The sequence below is a fragment of the Brachypodium distachyon genome, chromosome 3 (assembly GCF_000005505.3).
Source record: "Brachypodium distachyon strain Bd21 chromosome 3, Brachypodium_distachyon_v3.0, whole genome shotgun sequence".
NCBI classification, from domain to species: domain Eukaryota; kingdom Viridiplantae; phylum Streptophyta; class Magnoliopsida; order Poales; family Poaceae; genus Brachypodium; species Brachypodium distachyon.
In genome coordinates this window covers 8,555,672-8,579,190 of record NC_016133.3, presented here as the reverse complement: position 1 = coordinate 8,579,190, position 23,519 = coordinate 8,555,672, and the positions used below count along the sequence as shown (strand labels likewise).

The 23,519-nt window shown below is 43.6% G+C and overlaps 2 protein-coding genes and 1 pseudogene across 5 annotated transcripts; all 3 read right to left on the bottom strand.

Annotated features, from left to right (window-relative positions):
- Positions 1-478: 478 nt before the first annotated feature.
- On the bottom strand, positions 479-7,782 carry LOC100822962 (annotated as a pseudogene).
- A 1,039-nt stretch (positions 7,783-8,821) lies between these two features.
- On the bottom strand, positions 8,822-17,923 carry LOC104583498. Of its 4 annotated transcripts, none has more exons than XM_024462076.1 (5): positions 16,249-17,923; positions 16,046-16,148; positions 15,752-15,937; positions 9,240-11,488; positions 8,822-9,134 (listed from the first exon to the last, which is right to left on the bottom strand). In XM_024462076.1, exon 4 carries the CDS (start codon positions 11,472-11,474, stop codon positions 9,939-9,941), a length of 1,536 nt encoding a protein of 511 aa, XP_024317844.1. In that variant the 5' UTR covers positions 11,475-11,488; positions 15,752-15,937; positions 16,046-16,148; positions 16,249-17,923; the 3' UTR covers positions 8,822-9,134; positions 9,240-9,938. The 4 variants fall into 4 exon arrangements, with proteins under 4 accessions (XP_024317844.1, XP_024317845.1, XP_024317843.1 ...); XM_024462077.1 differs by having other exon boundaries at positions 16,046-16,145; XM_024462075.1 differs by having other exon boundaries at positions 15,752-16,148.
- Positions 17,924-18,033: 110 nt separating this feature from the next.
- LOC100842046 (F-box protein At3g58530) lies at positions 18,034-22,813 on the bottom strand. Its single transcript, XM_003572472.4, has 12 exons — positions 22,569-22,813; positions 21,454-21,513; positions 21,179-21,262; positions 20,961-21,091; positions 20,810-20,885; positions 20,568-20,638; positions 20,365-20,451; positions 20,210-20,282; positions 20,072-20,139; positions 19,917-19,985; positions 19,732-19,837; positions 18,034-18,333 (listed from the first exon to the last, which is right to left on the bottom strand). Exons 1-12 carry the CDS (start codon positions 22,728-22,730, stop codon positions 18,268-18,270), a joined length of 1,053 nt encoding a protein of 350 aa, XP_003572520.1. The 5' UTR covers positions 22,731-22,813; the 3' UTR covers positions 18,034-18,267.
- Between the last annotated feature and the right edge of the window lie 706 nt (positions 22,814-23,519).

The window sequence follows — 23,519 nt, the reverse complement described above, 5'->3', positions numbered from 1 at the left end:
AGTAAAACCAACAAATGTGGAAATTTACAATCGAAGTTCAAGTACAGAGTTTTAACAGACAAAAACGACAAAGACTTCACATGGCGAAATTAATCTGCTCTGGACTTATAATGACAACATCACAAAACTTCTCATAATACTATGTCTAGGTCAAAAACAGATGGCGAGCATGTCAGCTTGATTATTAACACTACGCACGCGACAATACCTTAGGTATGTGTTTGGTTTATTACCACATTTGTTGCTTGGCACACTTTCAATACCTTACGAGTAGTTCACATGTTTTTTTTTCAGAATGCAACCAAGCGGTTACATCATCTATTATAGAAGAAGAGGCCAGACGGCCAGTAGTTCACATGTCATATGGTCTTTTCTTGCAACACTTGTGGACTGTGGTGGCTATTTCGTCTACCATACTTTGTAGAAGCCACATTTGGCCTAAGATGTCCGGCGTCCACACGGTACACCAACACATGTGTTGTCCTCACTTATTTGACATAGAACAGAAATTGGGAAACGGCATATCACGTCACGAAGCCTTTCAAGTTGCAACTCGCAGGCTGTAGCTAAAATGCTAAATATTTGAAGCAAGAAGTTTACTATTGTGCAAACTGGGAGCTGATAGTTATCTTTTTTTTGCGGGGAGAAGCTCATAGTTATCAACACAAATGTGGATTGCAGCCTGAATAAGGCAATGATGTCTTCGTTGTACCCCTAGGCGCCCGAGTCTTCCAACTTAAGTCCTGCAGCTATTGGGCTCCAGCTTGCCCGTCACAGTCCTTCTCTTTCTCCTTTCTGGAGAACAAAATTAAAGTCAGTAAAAGCAAAAATGGCCAGAAAAAAGAGTAGACCTTCGACTTACGTTACGTCACGCAACAAGTTGGCCCTTGTACAACTACATTTTAGCAAGTTTTCCGAAGTTTCATCTATGTGTAATTAGTGTAAATATCACAATTTCTTTCAGAAAAGATTAATAGGTAGAGTAATACGGACTAAGCATTGGAACTATACCTCTGAATCAGGCATGCATTACATGTAGGTGTCATCGCTCATCGACCAGTAAGTCCAGCCCATATTTTCTTTTTCGGTTTTCGAGACCATGCAGGAGCTCTGCATGTCAATACAAGTCCAGAGTATGATTTAAGTTGGATTGTCATTATTCATAATACATGAATTATTTTTCAGTGCATATGGAAATTTGAGCAAAAGCGGAGGAAAAGCTGGAAAGGAAAACAATTGTTAGCACACGTACCCTAGCGGTTCCTGTTCATGATCTCCTCTGCTTCATCTAGGTTTGGACAGTCGCATATATCCACATACTTTATTTTCGCAACTGCCTCTGCTCCGCCAATTGAAACTAGGTCTGGACAACACCAAATATCCAATTCCTCGAGTGATGCAAGACTGCTGCGCCAAATGTCGCCTGGAATGGATGTCAAACCCTGGCACTCAATCATCTTCAGTGAGACGAGGGATGTGAGGTTTTGTAGGCAGCTGGGAACACATGGAGAGATATCCCCAGAATCATTTAATTCGAGCCTTTGGAGAGACGATGGAAACACGAATCCCCTTTGCCAGTTGAGTCTTGGGCAAGCACGAACCTCAATTTTCTTAATGGCAGGTAGATATTCTTGCGTTAGGAGGTTATCAAGGGTTGACAATTTACCACATCCCACAATTTCGAGAAAATAAGGGATGGCAATGCTCCAATTCTTCCAGTACCAGCACAACGGAGAAGATTAGTGGAGAGTACAATAGATGTAACAGATCCGCACACCCAGAATATCATCTCCTGTAGAGCTGGAAGACTCCACATTTGTGGTTGGATGGACGTAACATTGTCACATGATAAAAAAAAAGTACGTGAGGGAGCAGCATTCAATATTGTCCAGGAGATTCCCACAACTAGCCAGCGTTAGCTTCTTAAGGGACCGCGACACCAAACTTCGGGAGCAGATGTTCGGACAACCGCGCACCTCCAATTCTTCAAGGAAATTCAAATCCCTAAACCTTTCAGTTGCTACTGATACTAACATCTCGCAATCAGCAATCCTTATCTTCTTGATGGCCGGTACATAATCTGGGCACAGAACATGTTCGAGGCTTGATAAATGTTGGCACCCGTCAATGGTTAGATTTGTCAGGGACTGGAAAATACCATCGTTGTAGTGAACCGCAGGCACCTCATTTAAGTTTATGCTTGGCAAGTTTTTTGTCTGAGACCAGCTTGAGAGGGAGACACCTGGATAACGATAGTGACAGATGCTTGAGAGAGATAGGAGGTCGCAGAACTTGAAGCACTTCTATCTCATTGTGTTGGCTGATTTGATAATAATGGGAGCTTCGTGACGCCCAACAAGACCAATCCAGTGTCAACTCATCAAGACATTTCTTGTTCTTCAGTTCAGCTTCTGCTGCCTGATCCTTACTTAGCATGCCAATATTTCTGATGACCAAATGTCCACAATATTGGTTCAGATTCTTTAGTAATCTAATCAATCTAATTCCTTGTTCCCCTTCCGCTGCATTAAATTCTTTGGGAAAAGACAACCCCGAACAATATTGGAATCCATCTAGTACCAATTTCTGTAAACTGATCAACTTAGCAAATTCACTGGGCAAGCCTTCTAGCTTGCATTTCGCGGCATTAAAGATCTGCAAATTATAGAGCCCACAGAAAGTTGAAGGAATGCTCTTGAAAGGACAAGCTCTGGAGATCTCGAGGTACCGAAGATGCTTCAATTTCCCAATACTATCTGGTACCTCATTTGTAGAGGCACAAGAAATCACACGCATACGCTGAAGTTCTGTACACCAGTGGTCCATTACAGAACCTGTTTTCTTCCCTAATTGCTTCTTGCAAAACAGGGTTCGAAGCTTTCTGTACTTGCATAGGCTCAACAGGTTGGTATTGTCAAAGTCACTGCTCGGGAGTACATACAGATGACGAACATTCTTAGGAACTTTATCGAAATCGCTCTTGTTCCTTAGGATGAAACAGTCATCCTCTGAAACTTTTTGTGCCATGTCATGCAGCAAGTCATGGATTACGTATCGATCTCTAACTTTTTGGAAGAATGACCTTGTTACAAGCTCTTCAAAGTACTGATGACCAATATCTTGAACTGGAACATCACCTTGATGTTCCACAAAGCCTTCTGCTACCCAAATTTCAGCTAAGTACTTCTTCTCAAATTTGTAATCTTTGGGGTACACAGCACAGAATGAGAAGCATTGCTTCAAATAGAATGGTAAATACATGTAGCTCAACCGAAGGGCAGGCAAAATGTCAGTCTCCTCTTGTCTCAACTCCCACAGTTCACTCTCAAGTATAACATTCCAATGTGGTGCTTGGAGATCCATTCTTAACATGCGTCCAAGAGTTTTGGCCGCTAAAGGAGAACCCTTCAATTTTGGAAGTATGGTTCTACCAATGTGCTCTAACTCTGGATCATTGTTAGAACTCTCAGATCCAAACACGCACAGTTTGAAGAAATTCCAAAATACGTCATCCTTTAGACCTTCTAATTTAACGGGCTCCATTGTGCGCACTCCCTCGGTAACCTTTGGACATCTAGTGGTGACCAAAATCATACTTCCGTCTTTGACACGTTTAAAAGGTGCACAAAACGTCTTCCAACGCTGCCCATTTTCCTTCAAGGCATCATCCCACATGTCATCAAGGACTATCAAGAACCTTTTGTTGTTCACATGGTTAGAAAGAGCACGCTGAAGAGAATCCAAATTATCAGTTGTTGCCTCTTTTCCAGGACAGGATTGTATGACTTCTTTAGTTAACCTCTTCACATCAAAGTCATCCGAGACGCAAATCCAAATAATCAGTTCAAAGTGAGACTTGACTCGTTGATGACTGCAGATATGTTGGGCCAAAGTAGTCTTTCCAACACCACCAATTCCAACTATTGGCAAAACAGCAAGACTCGATATTCTTGATTCATTACCAACTTGGTTGCTTGGTGATGCTCTTGTTGATGTATTGACTGGGCTCCTTGCTCTCTTGCGTTTTGAAATGGTAGGGACATTGAGAAGTCCCATCACCTGCTTCATCACCTCGTCACGACCAAATATTTTTGTTTCATTTGGCAATGAGCTGGTCTCCGGCCTGACTGATCTGTCAAAACGTTGCGTAACTTGACGCAGCCCCATCTTCTCCAGCTGACTGGAAAGACGATCCAGCCTTTCTTGGACATCATTCAGTTTGTTGTAGCTGCCTTGAAAGACAGTATCAAAGAAGTCAATGAAAGGAGATTGGCTTGCATTTCCCTCCACTTGCAGCTTCATCTCGTACCATCTGAACTCATCAAGAAGGTCATCGGCGTCATACACAGCATCCTTGAGTTTCGGAAGGAGCTCGGCCACACAGTGTTCGTGGCATCTCCACTCTGCTCCATTAATGAGGTCGTACACTGCAGGAAGAGTATCCCTCAGACGTTCTAGGCCACTCTGCAAGTGCAATACATGATCCTGAAGATTTTGCTCCTCTGAGCCACTCCATCGGGAGTGCAGAGATGAAATGGCAGATCTGGCCCACTGAAACAAGTTTACACATTCATTGATGCCGCTAATGACCCCAATGGCCTTTGATAAGCCCATGCTAACTGGAGTCTGGAAGATTAGTTTCGTTCTGCGAGAGAATTGGACACAATTAGCATTGTAGACGCAATCAACATTATCGAACTAAAATTTTGGTTAGGTATATAAGAATCCAGCTATTGTATTACTTATTTGTTCTAGATATGTTCCAACAAAAGATATTTCCCATAAAATTAATCACAATAAATTGTTCATCAGCAAGTTAGAGAACATACGGAAGGATCATGAACTCTTCTTTTTAAGACGAAACAACCATCGATGGGTTATTTATTGCCAAAGAAACTGTCATACAAAATCCTAAAACACAAGGCATCAACTTGCCGTCTCCAAAGCAGGAGTGTCACAACTTTGCCTCTTTTCACAGTTGGATTCTCGTTTCCTTCAGCAAAGTCTTAGTGGGTTTTTTTTTTTTTGCATCCGGTACGTTTGTGTGGTTGGCATCTAGGTCTTAGGTTGTTTGGTGGTGCTAATTGTGATGTTTTGACTTGCGACCATTGGACGTCGTCTTGTTTTGAGTATTCAATTGTCTCGGCCCGTTTTTGGACTTATAAATACCTTTTTCTATCAATGCCTTTAGACCCAAACTTTATGTTTTCTTGAAAGTACAGAACTTGTTGGTTGGGTTTAGAAAAACCAAAGTCTTCAGAAAAAGGGACGACCTAGAGCATGCAAGACCCCGACCATGTACAGGTCTAGTCAATTGAACTTTCTACTAAAGTAATAAAACCGCGTGGCAAGATCTCACACAAAATGTCAAAAAATAAAGTACTCTCTCTGGCCGGAATTACTTGTCACTGCGACAAACAACATGTAAAGAACTAAACATACTCCCTCCGTCTTATATTAAGTGACCAAATACATGTATCTAGACGCTCTTTGGGTATAGATACATCTATATTTTGATAAGTTTGTGTCTTCAGTAGTTTCTGGCTCTTTTGTAAAACCGGCAATAATAAGCAAATTATTGGACGCATCACTCGGATACACCAAACGAGCGAAATTCTCATCTAACGCTAAGCCGCCGCCACTCCCTTGCCACAGGCCGGCGGAGGGCGCTGCTGGGCAAAGGCCCCATGGCGTCATCGGTGACAGGGACTTTCTTCCGGGAGATGCATGACGTGGCAAGAGGTAGCGCTGTGGCGGTGGCTCTAGTTGTCGTGGTTGTGCCACCTCATGTGGCATTGGGTTCATCTGGGTGACGGGGTGGTGGTGTTAGTGTATTTTTAGTCACTACTGTTTTAGTATTTGAGGGTTTTGGGTGTTCATCCTACCAAATGAGAAGTGTTTTAATTTGAGAGTTTTTACAGTATCCTATCACTCCATTGTATAGAAATGAGTACCAAACAAATCCAACCGTCCATATGGGAGGGATATTTAGACTTTTCAGTTGTCTTTTTTTTTTCAATCGACCTGGCCTGGTGTCCCCTTCGCCCTCGCAGACACGCACCGCCGTCCGCGGTACTAATTTACTCTCGATCCTCGCCGGCGGGAAGACATCAACCTCCAATTTCATTCATTCCTTACCCCAGATCAATCGTCCGCTTAACAATTCTAGTACTTCCTCTTCTTCAATTCCTATGGCCAGATCGATCTAATTCCATCCACCGGCAACTCTACGGCAAGCCAGCGGCCTCTCCTATGCGATCTCCCCATTAGCTTTCCAAATTGATCATCCAGTAATTTAGGAAACAAAAAAATCTGATCTTCCACAAGATCTCCCAACTGGCACAATTTTGCCCTTCACATTAAGGTAGTCCACCTATTTATAGTACGTAGTCCTAAAAATTTCTGATGGTCCCGTAGTCCTAAAAATTTCTGATGGTCCCGTAGTCCTAAAAATTTCTGATGGAGGACCATGCAGTATTAGCCATTAGATTACATCGAATAGACGGTCCATAGTAATTTTGGGGTACCGTAAAAGAGCTCTTTAATTTGGTACAGAAATGTATAGTGTTTTTTTTTCGAACTGAGCCCAATTCAGGTGGTTGGTTTCTTGTGGTGGAACCAGCCCACCCAGGTTCAAGTCCCAGACTTGACATGGGTGCTTGCATTTTCAGGATTTATTTCAGATTTTAACCGGCGTTGTGTTTTAGTGGGAGTGACGTACCCGTCAACTACGAGGCGCCTGTGGTGATTTCGTCAATCTCAAGATGATCGGCCGGTGGCTCAGTCTCTCGAAGGTGCTCATAGGGGTAGGGTGTGCGTGCGTGCGTTCATAGGGGTGACTGGGTGAGTGTACGTGCGTATGTGTGTGAGTGATTGCGTATGTACTGTGTTTTTCCTATAAAAAAAAAGTAAGCCGTAACTATTTTAAAGAAATGTATAGTGTTTTGTGGGGGGAAACTAGGAATAATCCACTCTAAACTCTTTCTACCAAACAACTATTTAGACTTTGTTTGGTGTTAGTGTATTTTTTAGTCACTAGTGTTTTGATATTTGAGGGGTTTGGGTGTTCATCCAAAATCTAATAAACCTAAAACACTAGTGTTTTTAAGAAAACACTAGTGTGAGAAGTGTTTTAATTTGGTAAAAAATTGAGTGTTTTGTGGGAGAAATTAGGAATAATTCTCTCTAAACCCATCCTACCAAATAACAATTCAGGGTTTCTAGTGTTTTTCAATTTGGAGTGAATAATACCCTAAAAACATCCAAAAACTCTTGTACCACCAAACAAGGCTTTAAGGTTTCTAGTGTTTTTCATTTTGGGATTGATAATAACTGAGAAAACACTCCAAAAAAATTTAGTACCAAGCAACTGAGCAAGGCCTAAGGAGAACAAGGCCGGCGGGGAGAAAGGACGGTGGAACTAGCGGTCGCTACCGAACAGAACATAAAAAGGATCGCAGGAGAAATCAAGGACGTGCACACAAAGATGCCGTAAAATAGAGCAAAGGTTTACCGGTGCAAGCCCCAACCAAGATCGTGCGGCCGATTCCAGATTCCAATGAATCTTCCCCAGAAAACAAAGCAAAAAACCCCGAGCGCCCTCGGATGCGAAGCAGCAGGCGAGGGGAGGAATCACCGTGCTCCACAGCCCATAGCCTCACGATCTACACTTCTACAGTGGGAGTTGGCCAGCGAGAGGTATGAAGGTCATGGGAAGCTTCGTAGAAAGACAATTATTGGGGTTGGTCGGCTTTCCTAATGTTGTGCCCAGCTGATGATTTGCCAGCCTGACTTAATTAATAAAGTCTTTTTTCCGGGATTTGGAACGAACCCAGCAGGCGCCGCTCTCCCCTCACAAGCTTTGGACGCGCACGGCATAACCTCGTGGAGGTCGTCTGATTTGAACCCAACCTCCTAATCCCTAATTTTCGGCCCCACCTATGTAATCTCCGGATTAAGCCGTTTGGTCGACCGGGTTTGATCACGCGGCGCCGGGATTGCTGATCCAGCTCATTAGGTGGGTCCCACGCGGGATCGCTGTTCGTACCCGTTCGTCCGAACTCTGAAGCCAATTGAGGAATGAAATTAGGGTTCAGCAAGAGGAGGGCAAGCGAGAGGCGACGGCGCGGTCGCGCAGAGCTCGGCGGCGCGTGGGGCACGGAAGCGCGCGGGGCACGGCGGAGCGCGGGGCTCGGCGGCGCGCGGAGCACGGCTGCGTGGGGCTCGGCGGCGCGGCGGGCCGTGGAGCAGGGAGCAGGACGTGAGGGAGACCGTGCGGTCGGCTATGAGGAAGCCATTAGCCATAGTGGTGGTGGCCGCCATCGGCGTCCCTGGCAATGGATCGAACATTGAAGCACTGGCACTGAAGGATGCTGAAAGTGATGCACTGAGGAAGCTTCTGTACGAGAAGGATCGTGCAATTGATGCCTTATCGGCAAAATTAGAGAAAAATAGGCTTTGTGATGCACTGATGTATGCAATGGTCATATTTCTGTCGGGCTATCTAGTTGCCTTTGTGATGCACTGATGTAAATTGGAGCACCTGAAGTTGTAATGAAGTGCACTGGTTTCAGTTATTTTGTAATTGCAGTAGCTATACGAGTCTTGTCTGAATTTGGCTACAGATTAAGCCAAATGACCAAATATCACAGAAATATGGACAAATGGCCAAATACAGATGCATAGCACATAAATGAGATATGAAATATTTGACAAAGCTGACCATAACTGACATGACCAAACTGACACAAAAATAAGCTGACCATCACAACAACATAGTTGTAAGTAGCAACATCACAGATATTGGCATTCAGCCCAACAATATCACAGAATTCAACCTGTCCTAGCACGCATATCACCAAAAGTAGCATTCCGGTTATAGTTTAGCATAAAAACCAACAAACATCCCAGCACACATATGTCACATATGACGAAAAGAACCATTACAGTTTGACATCTCTTCCAGTTTCACACACATCATTTTTTCTTTGCCTTTCCTTGCTTTCCTTGAACACATTTCCATCTTCTTGCTTCTTTCTCTTCCTGCCACTTGTTTCTGCTACAGTACTGCTAGGCTTTTTTCCCCTAGCCTGTGCTGATTGGCTGGCAGATGTGGTCAAGTCTGTTTGTGCTTGCTGAAAAGGCAGAAAAAAAGCAACTTAATAGTCAATTTTCCAAGCTTTGCTAACTAGATAATCTGCAATATAAACACAGTTATTGGCAACAAGAAGAAGAAATACCTCTGCTGCCTTAATCTTTTTCCCAGCTTTGGAAATGAAAGCATTGCTATTATTTCCTTTTCTTTCTTCTTCAAGCAACTAACCTTGTTGTGTCCTGTCTTATGACAAACTGCACACCTCATTTGGATGCCAACTTTGGTCATTTTTCTTCCTTTTGGTTTCTCATGATCTTCCCTCTTCCTGTTATTCTTTTTAGGCCTGCAAGGCATCCTAATATAACCTGGTGCCTTTGGCCTTGGATTTTGAGAAATGGGCCACTTGTCCTCTCCTTCTACCGGTTCCATGCAATGCTCATATGTCTTTTTGAACTCTTCAATGTAGAAGCATTTGTCAATGTACTCATCTACTTTTCTGCCACATTTGTATATAGCTGCTATGGCATGACAGCAAGGCAAACCTGCCAACTGAAAATATCCACAAGAGCATGTTCTGTTCTCCAAATTAACAGTGTACCTTCTACCTCTACCACTGGTGTGTTTGACCTCAAACCCATCTTTGCCATTGCATAGGACATCACACCATGCAATCAGCTTGATACTCACTTTCAGTTTCTTGAAAATGTTGGGGCATATTATCCCATGCCACTTCTCACATTTGGTCCTTTGCTCTTGAATTCTAATCATCATTTTGCATCTGATTTTCTCAAGCATGGATATGATTGGATAAAACCTTGAATCTACTATTGCATGGTTGAAAGACTCACAGAGGGTTGCTCCTAAGTAGTTCCAGCTGGTAATCAAACACTTTAGTGTACTCCCCTTTCATCCCTGCAAACATCTTCTCCATTACTATTTTCTTTGCAGCTTTACATTTTGAAGAAGTGACATCAGCAAACATCTCTTGCAACACTGTTGTCTTCATGCTATCAATCTTCCAAGTAAGATTTGCCATAAGGAAGTTTTCATACCTCTTTGCAATGACCTTCGCAGTCACTAACTTATTATCCCTGTTCTGTGCACAATGGTGCTCATCCATGTAGGTAATGACTTGAAACCTGCTACATCTACTCCTCTTTGCTGCATAGATGAGCCATGGACAACCAGGCCAACCACATTTTGCCCTAACTCTGTTCTCTTCTGATTTCAAGAACACTATACTCCTTTTGGTGACAAGACCGTATTTCTGCAATGCCTTTCTCATCTGTTGTTTGCTGCTGAAAACCATTGACAAACTGAAGTGTGGCACGTCAGATTTGTTGTTATATCTTGGGTACTTACTCTTTCTTCTCACAAAGTGGTCATCTCCTCCATCAGGATCATCATCATAAGAATAATCTTCTTCCTCTGAATCAAATTCAGCTTCCATGACCACCTCTTCTACATTGGCAACCAAATCAATTGGCACTGCTGCACTGGACCCAGATGCAACAAATCTCTGAGATGACCTAATTCTCTTCTTGTACATCCTTGCATGCTTTCTTAGCTCCACTATTTTTGAATGTTCATCACTGTCATCACTAAGTGGTTGGTACTCACTATCCTCACTGCTACTATCACTGTTCTCTACATCTGCTGCCAATTCTTCTTGTACTACAGTAGGAGCTGCTGCAACATTCTGGACTGGTGGCACCGCATCTGAATCCTGAACCTGACTAGATCTAGTGATCACAGATATTCCCAGTTGTGAACTACTTACATCCAATGCATGTCCTCTTACTCCTCTCTCTTTCTCTGCCGCATGTTGACTCTTCTTTGTTGGGCTTCTGAAAACCTGTGTAATCACCCCATCATCATTTGGCACTAACACCTTATCATTGGCTTCTGTTAGATCAATAACCACCACAGCTCCATTTGAATCTGCAGTAAGGACAGAATTAGGCTCTGGGAAATCGTCAATTTCTTCACCGCTATGGAACTCACTGCTTTCCTCATCCCCCTCTTTATAATTGCTACCACTATCTGTGCTGGAGTCTGGCTCATTTGTATTAAACTCCACAAAGATATCAGCAACTCCTCCGTCTGTTATGTTCTGAGACATTCTTAAGCAACCAGTGTCATCATACAAGAACATCAAACCATCATTCAGTTCTTTTCCAGGAAGAAGCCAATGTATTTTCTTGTTCTCGTTCAGTGTTAGATGATCAGCAAGGTGCCCTTTCAACTCTGGAAATGACACTTTGTCGCGCTCAATCACGGACAATGCTTCATCCCCACCCACATAATCCAGTCGTGGTCCTATGCGGACGAACTCTCCACCAAAATGAAATCGCACATTCAACACCTCCGCGGGATCCATTCAGACAAAGTCGCCTACAATGCAAACGAATATCAGTTCAGAACCGTCTCTAATACCCATCTGATGCACTTAAATATCTAGTAATCAACAGCAAAATAAGCCCTAATCTGTGCCTCCCAAACCCCAATTTTATTGGTATAAAATCCAAAAATCTCAAGATGGTTGTAATCGAACACGACTCAACCAGAAGCATGTAGGGCACTTACTTTTCGTTCGCTTGAGCGTCGATCGTCTCGAATCCACCGTGATCATCTGCCGGTCGCCATTGCCGCCTCGCGTGTTTTGGGAGGAAGAGCAACAGTCACGGGAGAGAGAACGGAGATGGAAACGAGGAGTTAGGTATCTTTACACGGGCTGAAGGTACGAAAAGGGCCGCCATTTTACTAAAGCCCATCTAAAGTCCCGTCCTAAATCAGCAATCCCGGCGCCGCGTGATCAAACCCGGTCGATCAAACGGCTTAATCCGGGATTAAGGGGTTAAACGACCCGGATTACATAGATTAGGGGCTGAAAATCAGGGATTAGGAGGTTAGGGTTCAAATCAAACGACCTCTACAAGGTTAAGGTTCAAAATAGACTTTTCTCTAATCTATTGATCACCTTTTTAGGATACCAGTACAATGCCGGTGCGTTGCCACGGATTCTTAATTTATTTTTTGCTTTCACATGTGTCAACATAATGCACGTAAAAATTCACCTTTATAAAAAGATAACAACATAATTTGATATTCAGTCATAATGACTTTTGTTAAGTTAAAATTCATTTCGATTGAATGTCAAAATTTGACAATCGATGCATATACTAAGTGTACACGCGCGGCACACCGTCTCTTTAAAATGAATCCTTGTAAAAATCGATTTGGGCTCCCTACCCACGACAGTGTAGGTGTCATCGATAGTTATGACTCTCAGCGTACACCAGAACGCTAGAAATCTCGATAATTCCTATCTTATATGGTGACATATGTTCTAGATACCATCAATACGGTCAACCAAACCACAAGATTAGGATATTACCTCTTCCCAAGAACCTGTCAAAACATTGTGTCTCATGCGTAACCAAAGACCAGACCGGATAGGGGCTAATGGAGATACAATGTTTGACACGCACTATTGGAGATAAGACCGAGAAGCAATCATGTAAAGATTTATCCTCCTAATTTATATTGGAAAAACAAAACATAAAGCTCGTCAGGAGATTTGAATCAATTGGGCTTCCGTAAAAAAATTTTGAATCAATTGGGCAATTTCCAATGAACTGTGGTGTAGAAGTATATACTTCACAAAAAAAAACTCCCACCTTTATAATATTGAACTTACACTTGGTAAAGTTGATTCTTGCAACGGCGATTCTATTCTGTGCGTGCGCACTTTCTAGTCACGCAAAGCGCTCACTTGACACTACTCGTCCCTCAACTCACTCAACCCTTTCTTCCCCTTCGTCTCCCCCACCCCCACCCCCGCACGCCTCGCCTCCTTTCTCCCCTGCCGCCGCCGGCGCCACCCCAGCCCCCGGCCGGCCTCCCCCACCGCAGCCGGCGCGACCCAAGCCCCGGCCTCCGCAGCCGCCGCCGGCGCGCCCCACTCCCGCGCGCCCCCACACCAGGCCTCCCTAGTTGCCACCGCCCCCAGCCCCCGGCACTTTATCTCTTCCCCAAATACCAGCCGCCTGCGCCTTAGGGTTGTTGCTGCAGCGCCGCCATCGCGGCTTACTTCCTCGCGCCGCTTCTGCCGCCCGGGTTTCCGCAGGCCGCAACTACTCACGTTGGTCGCTGGTTCGTACCGTCGTCGTCGTCATTTGCTTTCATCACTGCTGTCAGGTATAAGCTCGTGTGGTTGATGCCTAAGAGGATTGCCGGTGTAGCTTCCTACGGATGGATTAGTACAGCCTTTCAATTAGTCCAGTGCTCCTGAAATCGATTGATTGCTTCTGCCGTTTACTGTCAATGGGAAGGAACAAACGCCTGTGCAGTCTCTGTAGCGCTAGCACTACCTGATTGGAAGCCGATTGCTACTTGCTTCTTCTCGTTGGCTGATTTAAAATTGATCTCTAGTTGATGTTGCTTGATAACCGACTGATTGATAACTGCATATTGGTTTAGAGGTTGCTTGTTGGCCGGCTGATTATTTTGCCGCAAATTGCAAAGTGTGGAGTTTGGTTACGGTACCTTCAGTGGTCTTGATTAATTAGTTGGATGATTAGATACGAGAGCTTGGTGCTGGGCAGGTGACATAATTTCTTTCTCAAGTTCTATGTGCCATTTGGTACTGCTGAATAGTTCCCGCTTTGATTTGTTTTGCTTGACGTGGTGTCGCTGCCGGAGGTGGAGCCCATGTGCCTCCTCGACGCTGGTATCGCCGTCGCCCGCGCCTGCCTTCCCTGCCAGACGGTAGCCCGCTGCTTCTTCCCAGCTTCTCTCACTTGTCTGGATTGTGGGTTTTTGAGCAATCGATGCTGGCTCTAGTAGCTTGACGATCTTGCCGTCGCCATTGGTGAGGAGAATAACCGAACAAGATCTAGATGTAAGCTATGTCAGTGTTTGCCTAAACTTGCTCAGATGTAAATTCTATGTTAAGAGTTACTTTATGGTTTTGCTGGATGTAGTTCCCAGTTAAGAGTTACTTTATGGTTCTGCTGGATGTAGTTTCATGTTAAGAGTTACTTTCATGAGTTCAGTAGATGTAGTTTTTATCTGAGGAGTTACTTTCATGATCTCTTAGATGTATTTATGTAAGTACTGATGATATGTGATCTAATTGGGGTTGCTATATACGGAGTAGTGATTGCTTGATTGATTATATTGATACTTGAGTGATGTTCTGCTAGCAATTTTGTGCTTGCTTGCTGTGACTTGTCCGTGCTTGATTAGCACTAAAGTACATGCTAACACACTGATTATACCCTTAATTCTGAGATGTTGAACTTATAGTTTTACAGCAAGATGTAGTTTTACATCATGCAAGATGTAGTTTTACAGCAAGAATTTATAGTTTTACATGCTAACACGATGATTATACCCCTTAATTCTGGTATGCCTATGCAAGATGTAGTTTTACAGCAGCTCCATGTAGTTTTAGTGACTAGCTAGGTAGATGTAAATTCTGAGATGTTGAATTTATGACCTTAATTATCGATATGCATGGTCATGATGTAAGTTCTATAGCATGTTCTATACCTTTATGTTCAATGTACAGATGCATGATGTAAATTTTGCAAGAATTCATGTAGTTTTGGTGAAGTTTCGGTGGCTAGGTACATGTAAATTATGAGAAGAGAACTTAAATGTAACTTCTCAACAATTGATACATGCAACCTTTATTATTGGCATGCATACAGATCATTAGGGCATCACTTTTTCCTATGTCATTTTAGTTACTATGCTAATGTAGTCTCCTGAAATACTGGAAGTAATAAATTATGTGTGAAAGCATGATGTTCAAACGATAATGATCATAAATATGACGATAAGTAATGCACAAAAATAGATATGTGTACTAACTGTATATGATTAGTTCATCTAAGTTACATGTAACTTTATCATGTTATTGGGTCAAGTCATTTGACTTTGTGTCGTAACCCTCTGTGTTCTTTAATTTGGGGTGTTCAACAGGTTATGTACTCCCTCCGTTTCATAATTCTTGTCTCAAATTTGTTCAAAAATGGATGTATCTATTTCTAAAAGGTGTCTAGATACATGTAAGATTTCGACAAGAATTATGGAACGGAGGGAGTATTTATTCAAAAGATAGTGTTGAAGTGAGTGCAGGGAGGAAGGCCAAAGGCGGAAGTTTGAAAACTAATAGACCGAGGACAAAGCTACATTTCAAGAACAAAATGAGCTCAGACAGTAATTAAGGAGCATGAACCACCTGTTGCTACTTGCTAGTGTAAGAAAACAGAGTCACATATGACTATGTGAGGCGAGAGATATGGTTGAAGCTTTTTCACATGATATAATACTAAGAGAAAGAGGAAAATCTACGTGATGCAACTTTGCTCTGAAACGCAAATTTGTCGGGCCAAAAGTTCCTACAAGTTGTGAATGCCGTAGTGCACTCTGTGAATTATTTGTAGTTTTGATGGTCCTAGTTCGTAAAGAGAGCATGCAGAAAGTTGTACACAGACGAGGGATCCCCCTGCGGACGCGTATTGCTGTTTATGGAAATAGAGAATAGTGGAAGAGCACCCCGTAAGGCCAGGGAGTGCGCGCGGACTCCCTAGGCGCCCCCTTCTTGTAAATATGTGTATGGATGAACACTACTTGAAAATATGTCACCTTTAATCTCGATCGATGCATCAAAACCTATGCCTCGGTCGATCACCACGACCGGCTTTCCAGTGCGTCTCACATACGCCAACCAACAGATATATATACATGGCTTTCGCGGCCAGGCCACGGCAGCCATCGTTTGGTACCCACTGGAGTACAAGGAGGTACGAAGGCCGACGGCGCCTGCTGGATCTGCAAGATGTTCATTCAGTTGCTTGCATGCATACGTCATACGTGTTGTCCAGCCACAAGCATGCATCAAGTTGACCGGCCATGGCTGCAGTCAATTAGTAATCACACCTGTCCCTGGTTCCCAAGTCGGCTCCTTCGAATCCCATCCTGGCGTTGGTATGTTTGCTGTGATTCCCCTCATTATTCAAGGGATCGTCTGGTTGGTGTTCTACTGTGAACGATCAAAACAAGACAGTCAGTTGCAAGGTTCTGAACACTTCGCGATTAGATCCCGCTTCAGCGGGAGACGGGAGACGGGAGACGGCTGTTACGGAGAGGGCCTGAGGCGGTGGGGAGCGAGGAGATCGACCGGGTCACCGGGGGACGTCGAGCTTGGGGGAGGATCTCGACGGAGATCATCGCCGTCACCTTGGAGTGGCCGCCTTCGACCGGGGCAAAGTGGGTGGAGAGCTTGGGGGGAGGATCTTGCGGAGCAAAGCTGCAGCCGTCGGCTGAGCCGCATGATGTGGCTCACCTCCTCCAGGTACCCGCGCAGCCCTTCCACCACCCCGCGCACCGGCATCGAGTGTGCCATTGTTGCCGAGCCACGTATCATTTACCGTGGGACCATCCGTCTTTTTTAACGGAGCAGCGGTTTTCCTCGCGAAACGCTCCTTCCTTTATTATTAGGTGTAGATTTTTTTTATTTGTGTCGACTTCGGCCACTGGTAGCATTTCTCTATTTTATTTGTTAACGCTAGCCTAAGAAACCCAGAAAGACGACAAGTAAGCATCGCTTTACAAAAATAAAAAACCGCACCGAAGAAGAAAAAGAAACAACTTTCAGCAAAAAAATAATTTTGAAACAATAAGCCTCTTCAAGATTTTCAATAAAGAAACCGACTCAAATTCAGTAGTACAGACAGCTACTCCCTCCGATCATATGGATAGGAGGGAGTGGCAAGAGAGCAGAACAAAAGAAACACAACGGTCGGCCAAACGACATTACATCCATGCATATCTCAGACAACAGGAAAACAAACACTAGAAAAACTCGAGTTAATCCTGATCGATCCTTGATATTCCGGGCGCCCATCCGAGTCTTCTTGCGTAGGCTTCATCAAACACATCTTAGCAATAAATAACCTATCAATTGTTGTTTCGTCAAAAAAATGGTCCTTTGGTATGTTCTCTAAGAGCACTCCCAATGCATCGTCTCTTAGGTGCCATCTCATAGTCCACAATAAATGTTAAGAAATCATATCCCCAATACATTGTCTCTTAAGGTAGTATCTAAAATAGTAGAAATTTAATAACTTTGAGAGAGAGATTTAATGATTTTGTGTTGATTTGTGTGAATAGACGGTCGCTAGTATAAGAGACAGTCTCCTCATTAAGATGGTGTCATGTCAACAATGTGTAAGATGACGTGCTAAGAGACGCATTGGGAGTGGCCTAACTTGCTGATGAACTATTTGTTGAATTTAATTTCATGGGAAACTTCTTTCGTTGGAAAACGGAAGTGATTCTGTGCTTTCCGGGGAATATTTTTTTGCACAATTATTAAAGCAAATGAAAGGCTGCAATCAAGGGAACCGATAGATCCACTAATCAAGGGTCAAGCCCATGTCGTTAGCCCACAAACCTAACAAGCGTTAACTCTCCCGTGTGGCTGCTGCACCATCTTCCTTACTCTTCCACAGCCAAATCCCCACCACGACAGGCGCTGTGTCCAGTTCAAGGTTCTTCATCTTCTCCGGTTCTTCTTCTCTCCACCGCTCCCATGTAAAGCTTCTGTGAGTACCTAGGTTACTGGTCTCTGAGCTGCGCACGGTGAGGCGAGGTCTGGCATCTGACTAGGGCAGCCCGTTGCGACGGGCGGCGGCTGGGCGGGGAGGTTATTGGCACCGGCGAGCAACGGATGCTGCTGGACGAGCAGCGCACAGTGGCCTGTGAGGCGACGTTTGACTACGGCAGCCCCGGTTGCAGCGGCTGGGTGGCGAGGTGATTGGCACCGGCTAGCAACAGATGCTGGTGGCCGGGCGGCAAGCTTGTCCTTAGCCCGCATCCAATGAAGGAAAATTAACATACTCAGTCAACACAAATAGCCGTTCGTATATGTGATATAAAAACTCAATGACGTGACTGTAGAAATTACAAGAATATCATCTTCAACTTCAAACTTCATAACAATGTAACGAGGCATATCAAGCATATTACAAAATCATTATACAAGTTATGTGACTCTCTCATATTAATACACAAGCAATTAGCGGGTGGCAAAAATGAGACTTTTCGGTGATGCTTTAAGTGCCAACTAGGGGAAATATGAACTGTAGAAAATTCCAAGGCTAGCTGTGCACCTTGAAACAACACAAGCGCGGGAACAGCTGAATCAGGTCATCCTGGCTCCTCCTCTGTCAAACAATTAAATGGCAGAAATGATGCAATACACTAAGAAATCAGACTATAAACCTCTAAGTAATTAAATATTAAAGGTTAGATTGCACAATAGCTATAGCTTATTTATTTTTATTTCTCATACAGTAAGAAACCAGCACATCAGTGGCTAGGGTTGTAGATTGGTACCGGTTCACGTTTCTTTTACTAAAAACCACCGGATTGCACTAAGTTTCCGGTTACTAGCGAATAATCCCGAAACTGATGGGGCGGGTCCACTGGTCAGGCCAACGTGGGGCTCCCCAATAAAAGAAAAAGTGCATCTCTCTTCTTCCCCCCTCTCTGTTACTGGTCTCGGTTCCCTATCTAGGAGCGGCAGAGCAAGCGGATGACGGAGCTCCCTCGCGCGCCTCGTCTTCCCCAACGCTGGCACTGCATCGTCATCGACCCACGCGAGCCGCCGCCGCCGCTCTGACCTATGCGGCCTCAACGTCTTTCTTATCTTCTTCCTCGATTATTTTTGTTCTTTTTCCTTGGACAATTCATCGATGATTCATTCTTGATGCAGACCACCGGATTTCCTTAACCACAGGAGCACGTCGCAAGCACACATGGCCGCGTACGATCGTGCATGGAAGCCATGAGGTGTCGCTCCCACTTGCGCGTGTAGGGGTGCACCCGCTGCTCCTCGACGGCGGCCATGGTGGCGTTGGCGTTCGGCGGGGGGAAGAGGAGGAAGGAGAGCGAGGCGGCGGCGGTGCGGGGATCGGATAGGAAGACGATGGCCGGCTGGAGCTTCTGGATCGGGAACAGAGGACGGAAGGAGAGAGATGGCAGATCCGTTCCGTCAGTTGCCACGCTGGACGCCACGTTGGCCTGACCGGTGGACCCGTCCCATCAGTTTTGGGGTTATTCGTTAGCAACCGAACAGTTAAGGAAATCCGGTGGTTTTTAGTAGAAAAATCGTAGATTGGTACTGAACTGAAACACTAGCCACCAATGTGGTGTTTTTGTAATTTACTCTTTCTCATAAGACAAGTGTTCAAGAAACTTCCTCATAACATATGACGGAGGGGATTAAATAGATATATGGTATTAACCATCAAGTTTACGTTGATAACCTAATCATGAAGTTGAAGGCATGGGCTAATTAGAAATGAAATATAGACAAAAGGCCGGACGATATTAAATTTCTAGTTCTTCAACTTTTACCAAATTTTAGGTTGTTTTAGGGTTCTTGGTTTCTACCATATGCCACTTGGAGAATTATGACAAACTATGATGTTGGTGTGAATTTAATTAATGGCATTATGGTAAGAGGGAGCTTCAAGTAAAAGAAACTTAGAAAAGGAGAGGGCTGACTGACGGAATTGAGGGAAGTATACTAAATTAAAGTCAAATACTCAAGTCCTCACCTTAATACCAGTACAGCCATTTACATCAAGGGTCGTGAGACCATCTGAGCAAGATTTTGACAAAGCCTCCAGGCAGGCATCAGTTACTCCAAGTATTCCAAATAAACTGCATAAATGTAATACAATATGCATAGGCCACAACGAATGCACTATCTTTAGGACAAATTACCACATTAGTACATTACCTTAGTAGTTCAAGGGACCGGCAGCCCTCTGCGATAGCTACTACACCAACATCAGTAACACGTACACACCTGTGAGAAAGTGATTGCAGAGACTGGTCATTGGTCAACACAGTTTCATTTAATTGACAGAAAAAGAAAGTTTGCTCTTGCTTTACCAAGTCAAGTTGAGGTATTTCAAACCTCCGCATCTTGATATACAGGCAAGGCCGTCGTCAGTTAGATTCTGGAAACCCTGAATTAGTAAGCAAAATGGTTTGACAGTGCAAACATCAAAGTAGATAAAAAACAGTTACCTGGGCCCCACATAAGTCTAGAAACATAAGGTTAGCTAAATATCCTATCTTTGTATAAACCTTGTCGGTTAAACTGCATGATGTGAAGTAGGTTGTTAGATGCTCTAATTCACTGCTAGAGAGAATTTACTGTCATGGATACTTTCGAACATTACCTCGAAAGGGCGTAAAGGTTCAAACTTTCAAGAGCAGAGCATTGCTGAAGCACTTCTTGAAATCCATCATCAGTCAATTTAATGCACCTACAAATATATCGCAGGATATTCAGATGTCCAAATTGTGTTTCCTGCCTAAGCCCATCAAATTTGATGAATGTTAAAAATGAAGTGAAAAGGGAGTTCCTGGCATCTAACTGTACCTGGTTATGTCCAACTTACGTAGTCCTTGATAATTATCAGCAACTAGATGCATGCCTTTATCTGAGATATTCTGCAAATGCAAATACAAGAACCTGTGTTATCAGAAACAGATGTAATATATACACTCACTCAGATTTAATTGTGAAAATGTAGAATCATCACATAACCGTGGACAGCATTATTGTCTTAATTTTTTTGGAAACAATGTAAACTAGAAAAAAGTGTGGTACAGTAGCACTACCTTACAGCCACTCAGATTCAGGTCCATTATCTGCTTGCAGTTCTTCACAATGTGTCCAATGCTTGCGTCTTTCAGCCTGACACAGGAAAAGGTATAACGATTGGAACTGCAAGTTATCTATTGTACAGAAAACATCCAGCAAGTGATATACCCAACAATCCAGTAGATAGAAAGGGCCCGAAGATTTGGACAAAGACTGGTAACAGCTTCAATTCCTTTGTCAGAGATTTTTTGACAGGCATTTAGGTTCATGAATTCCAACTCTTCTAGTACAATACCACCCTGTAAATCATCACATGTCAAACCAGTTGCAGCTTCATGTCAGAGCTAAGAAATACCTAAAATACACAAAAGCAGTGCAAATCTTACCATTTCTTTTAGATGAAGGAAATGCCGGTCATCAATATCTTGAGCAAATTCAAGGTTAACTACTTTGAGATGACAATACCTTGCCTAAATAAGAATATAACAGCACATGTCACCGAAGCTACTCATACAAGCGTTAAATTTGCAATCATAATATAGTAAACTACTATATATACTACGAAAGGTAGTTGACGCTAACCCAATAAAGATATGTTGGATGACCATAAAAATCAGAGAAATTATTATTCAAAACACTTTAAGAATAGGATTATGATTACCAGTGAAAGTGCTGAAATAAGTCGGTCACCAGCTTTCTTCAGCTCATGCAGATCAAGTACCTATTATTAATTTGTTAAGAGAGAAAAAAAATTATAGTAGACTAAAAAATTTCAAGATTATTAAGAAAATAGGAACTGAGATAATTGACATAAAGTAGGATGATGTAGTTAAGGTAACCACAGTACTAGTACACTAAAGCAATAATATCACTGGCAAATGGCAATCACTCCCTCTGTTCTCAGGTAAATAGCACTTAAATTTTGTTCCCAAATGCATGTCATTATGCGACTTTCTGGCAGTGGTTTCCAGCGAATTCTTCACCTGGCTTAGTGTGTGCCTTGAGGATAGAACAAACAGTGTGCCGCTGGCAACTATTGGGCAGTATAAATGATAGAACATGGTTCTTATAAAGTACACAAAATAAATTTCAACTCTAGAAGCCAAAACATATTCTATGAAAAATATCTGCCATGTGTCTTCTTCAAGGCACAGTTCAGTAATCAGCACGTCTGCACATTTTAGTTTCATGACATTACTGCACAACTTCACAAACTAGTTCCTTTTGTGTACCTATTTCCGAAGGAATGATCATAGTAGGCTGATTTACCTCTGACATAGGCTGCTCTATGCGCCATCTATAATCAACTCTACTTCTTGCCCTCACTCTTCAGTTAGGGTATGCCACCCGCTCAAGACAAGTGCTCACGTCAATTTTGCATGAGCGTTGCGATTGATTCTCATGAAGTTGGTAGAGAGTAACCTAGTGCTCAGTCGTAACAATTTTGCAGGGCAAAAACTGAACCAATATGTAACGGCATCAGTTCCTTCAACGGCTCTTGCTTCATCAGAAACTAACAGGTCCAAGAATCAGAACCAAACATCGAGGCAAATGAAAATTCATGCGCCAAGCATCAATCAAATAAACTCCTGGGAGCGCTATTTTCCGCCCAAAATGGCACTGTGCGGGTGGGGGGATGTGGAAGGGGAGGGGTAGGACGATTGCAACAATACAGTGTATGCAGCGCTGAATCACTAGTTACAACGCATGCCATGAGAGCAAGCGCGGCAGGAGGTAGCGGGGGGTAGGGTGCACACGAGGCAACGCGATACGCACCTCCCAGAGCTTGGGATTGGCGACGAGGGCGCGGTGGCACCAGGGGCTGACGGCCAGCAGGGCGCAGGCGTCGCGCTGAGGAAGACGCGGGCTCACCAGCTCCATCACACGGGGAACAGTCTCCCGGCACCACGCCTCATCGGCCGCCGCCGCCGCCGCCATCTCCGGGTCCGCGAGGTCGCGCAAGTACTCGCTGCTGGGGAGGGCGTGCAAATTTGGGTTTCTAGGAAAAGAGAGCGGTAGAGGAGGCGGCCCACAAAGGAGTCGACAATTTCGCGCATACCTCGGTCTCCGGGCCGGAATTTCGGAAATAAATCACTTGGACCCACAACGAGTTGTACGGGTTTGTACCCACATGGCCACATTTTTTGTTTCATTTTCGCAAATCTAACTTTATGCTCACGGCAATCGATGGAAATGACATCTTCAAACACTAATACCAAAAATAACACGTTGGAAACTCAATCTCGAAAAGATAGAAAAAATGGCCTACAGGCACTGCGGCCCTCTTTGGATTAAGGAATTTTATAGGGTTTTGGTAGGGTTCTTACCCATAGGAAATTTTTTTACAGAGACTCTTTGGTTCAAAGAAATTCATCCTCCCCAAATTCTATGGATTGGTTTTCTACATCCTATTCCTATGAGAATTTTAGCGAGAGGTGTAACCTTTTGAAAAAAAAATTATGTGTCAATGACAAGTGTGGCTTATACTAATGCATATATAAAAATATTTCTATGCTGCAACCAAACAACTTGTAATACTGATTCCTGTGTTTTGAATTCCTATAGGTTTCAATATGCCATGGCTTCCTATTCCTGTATTTTTTCTATTCCTCTGTTTTACAATTCCTATGATCCAAAGAGGCTCTACATGGTGCTTCCCGCCGGGTGGGATGGGAGGTAACGGCCATGTATTATTGTCGAGGTGCGGAAGCCTCTTTCTAACAGTTG

Excerpts from the sequence above, each read along its gene's own strand:
- LOC104583498 (XM_024462075.1), bottom strand. The coding sequence starts at position 11,474 with ATGGATCCCGCGGAGGTGTTGAATGTGCGATTTCATTTTGGTGGAGAG.
- LOC100842046 (XM_003572472.4), bottom strand. The coding sequence starts at position 22,730 with ATGGCGGCGGCGGCGGCGGCCGATGAGGCGTGGTGCCGGGAGACTGTT. Across the intron at positions 19,986-20,071 it reads AAATACCTCAACTTGACTTG|GTGTGTACGTGTTACTGATG; the intron begins GTAAAGCAAGAG and ends ACTTTCTCACAG. Across the intron at positions 19,838-19,916 it reads CGGTCCCTTGAACTACTAAG|TTTATTTGGAATACTTGGAG; the intron begins GTAATGTACTAA and ends ACATTTATGCAG.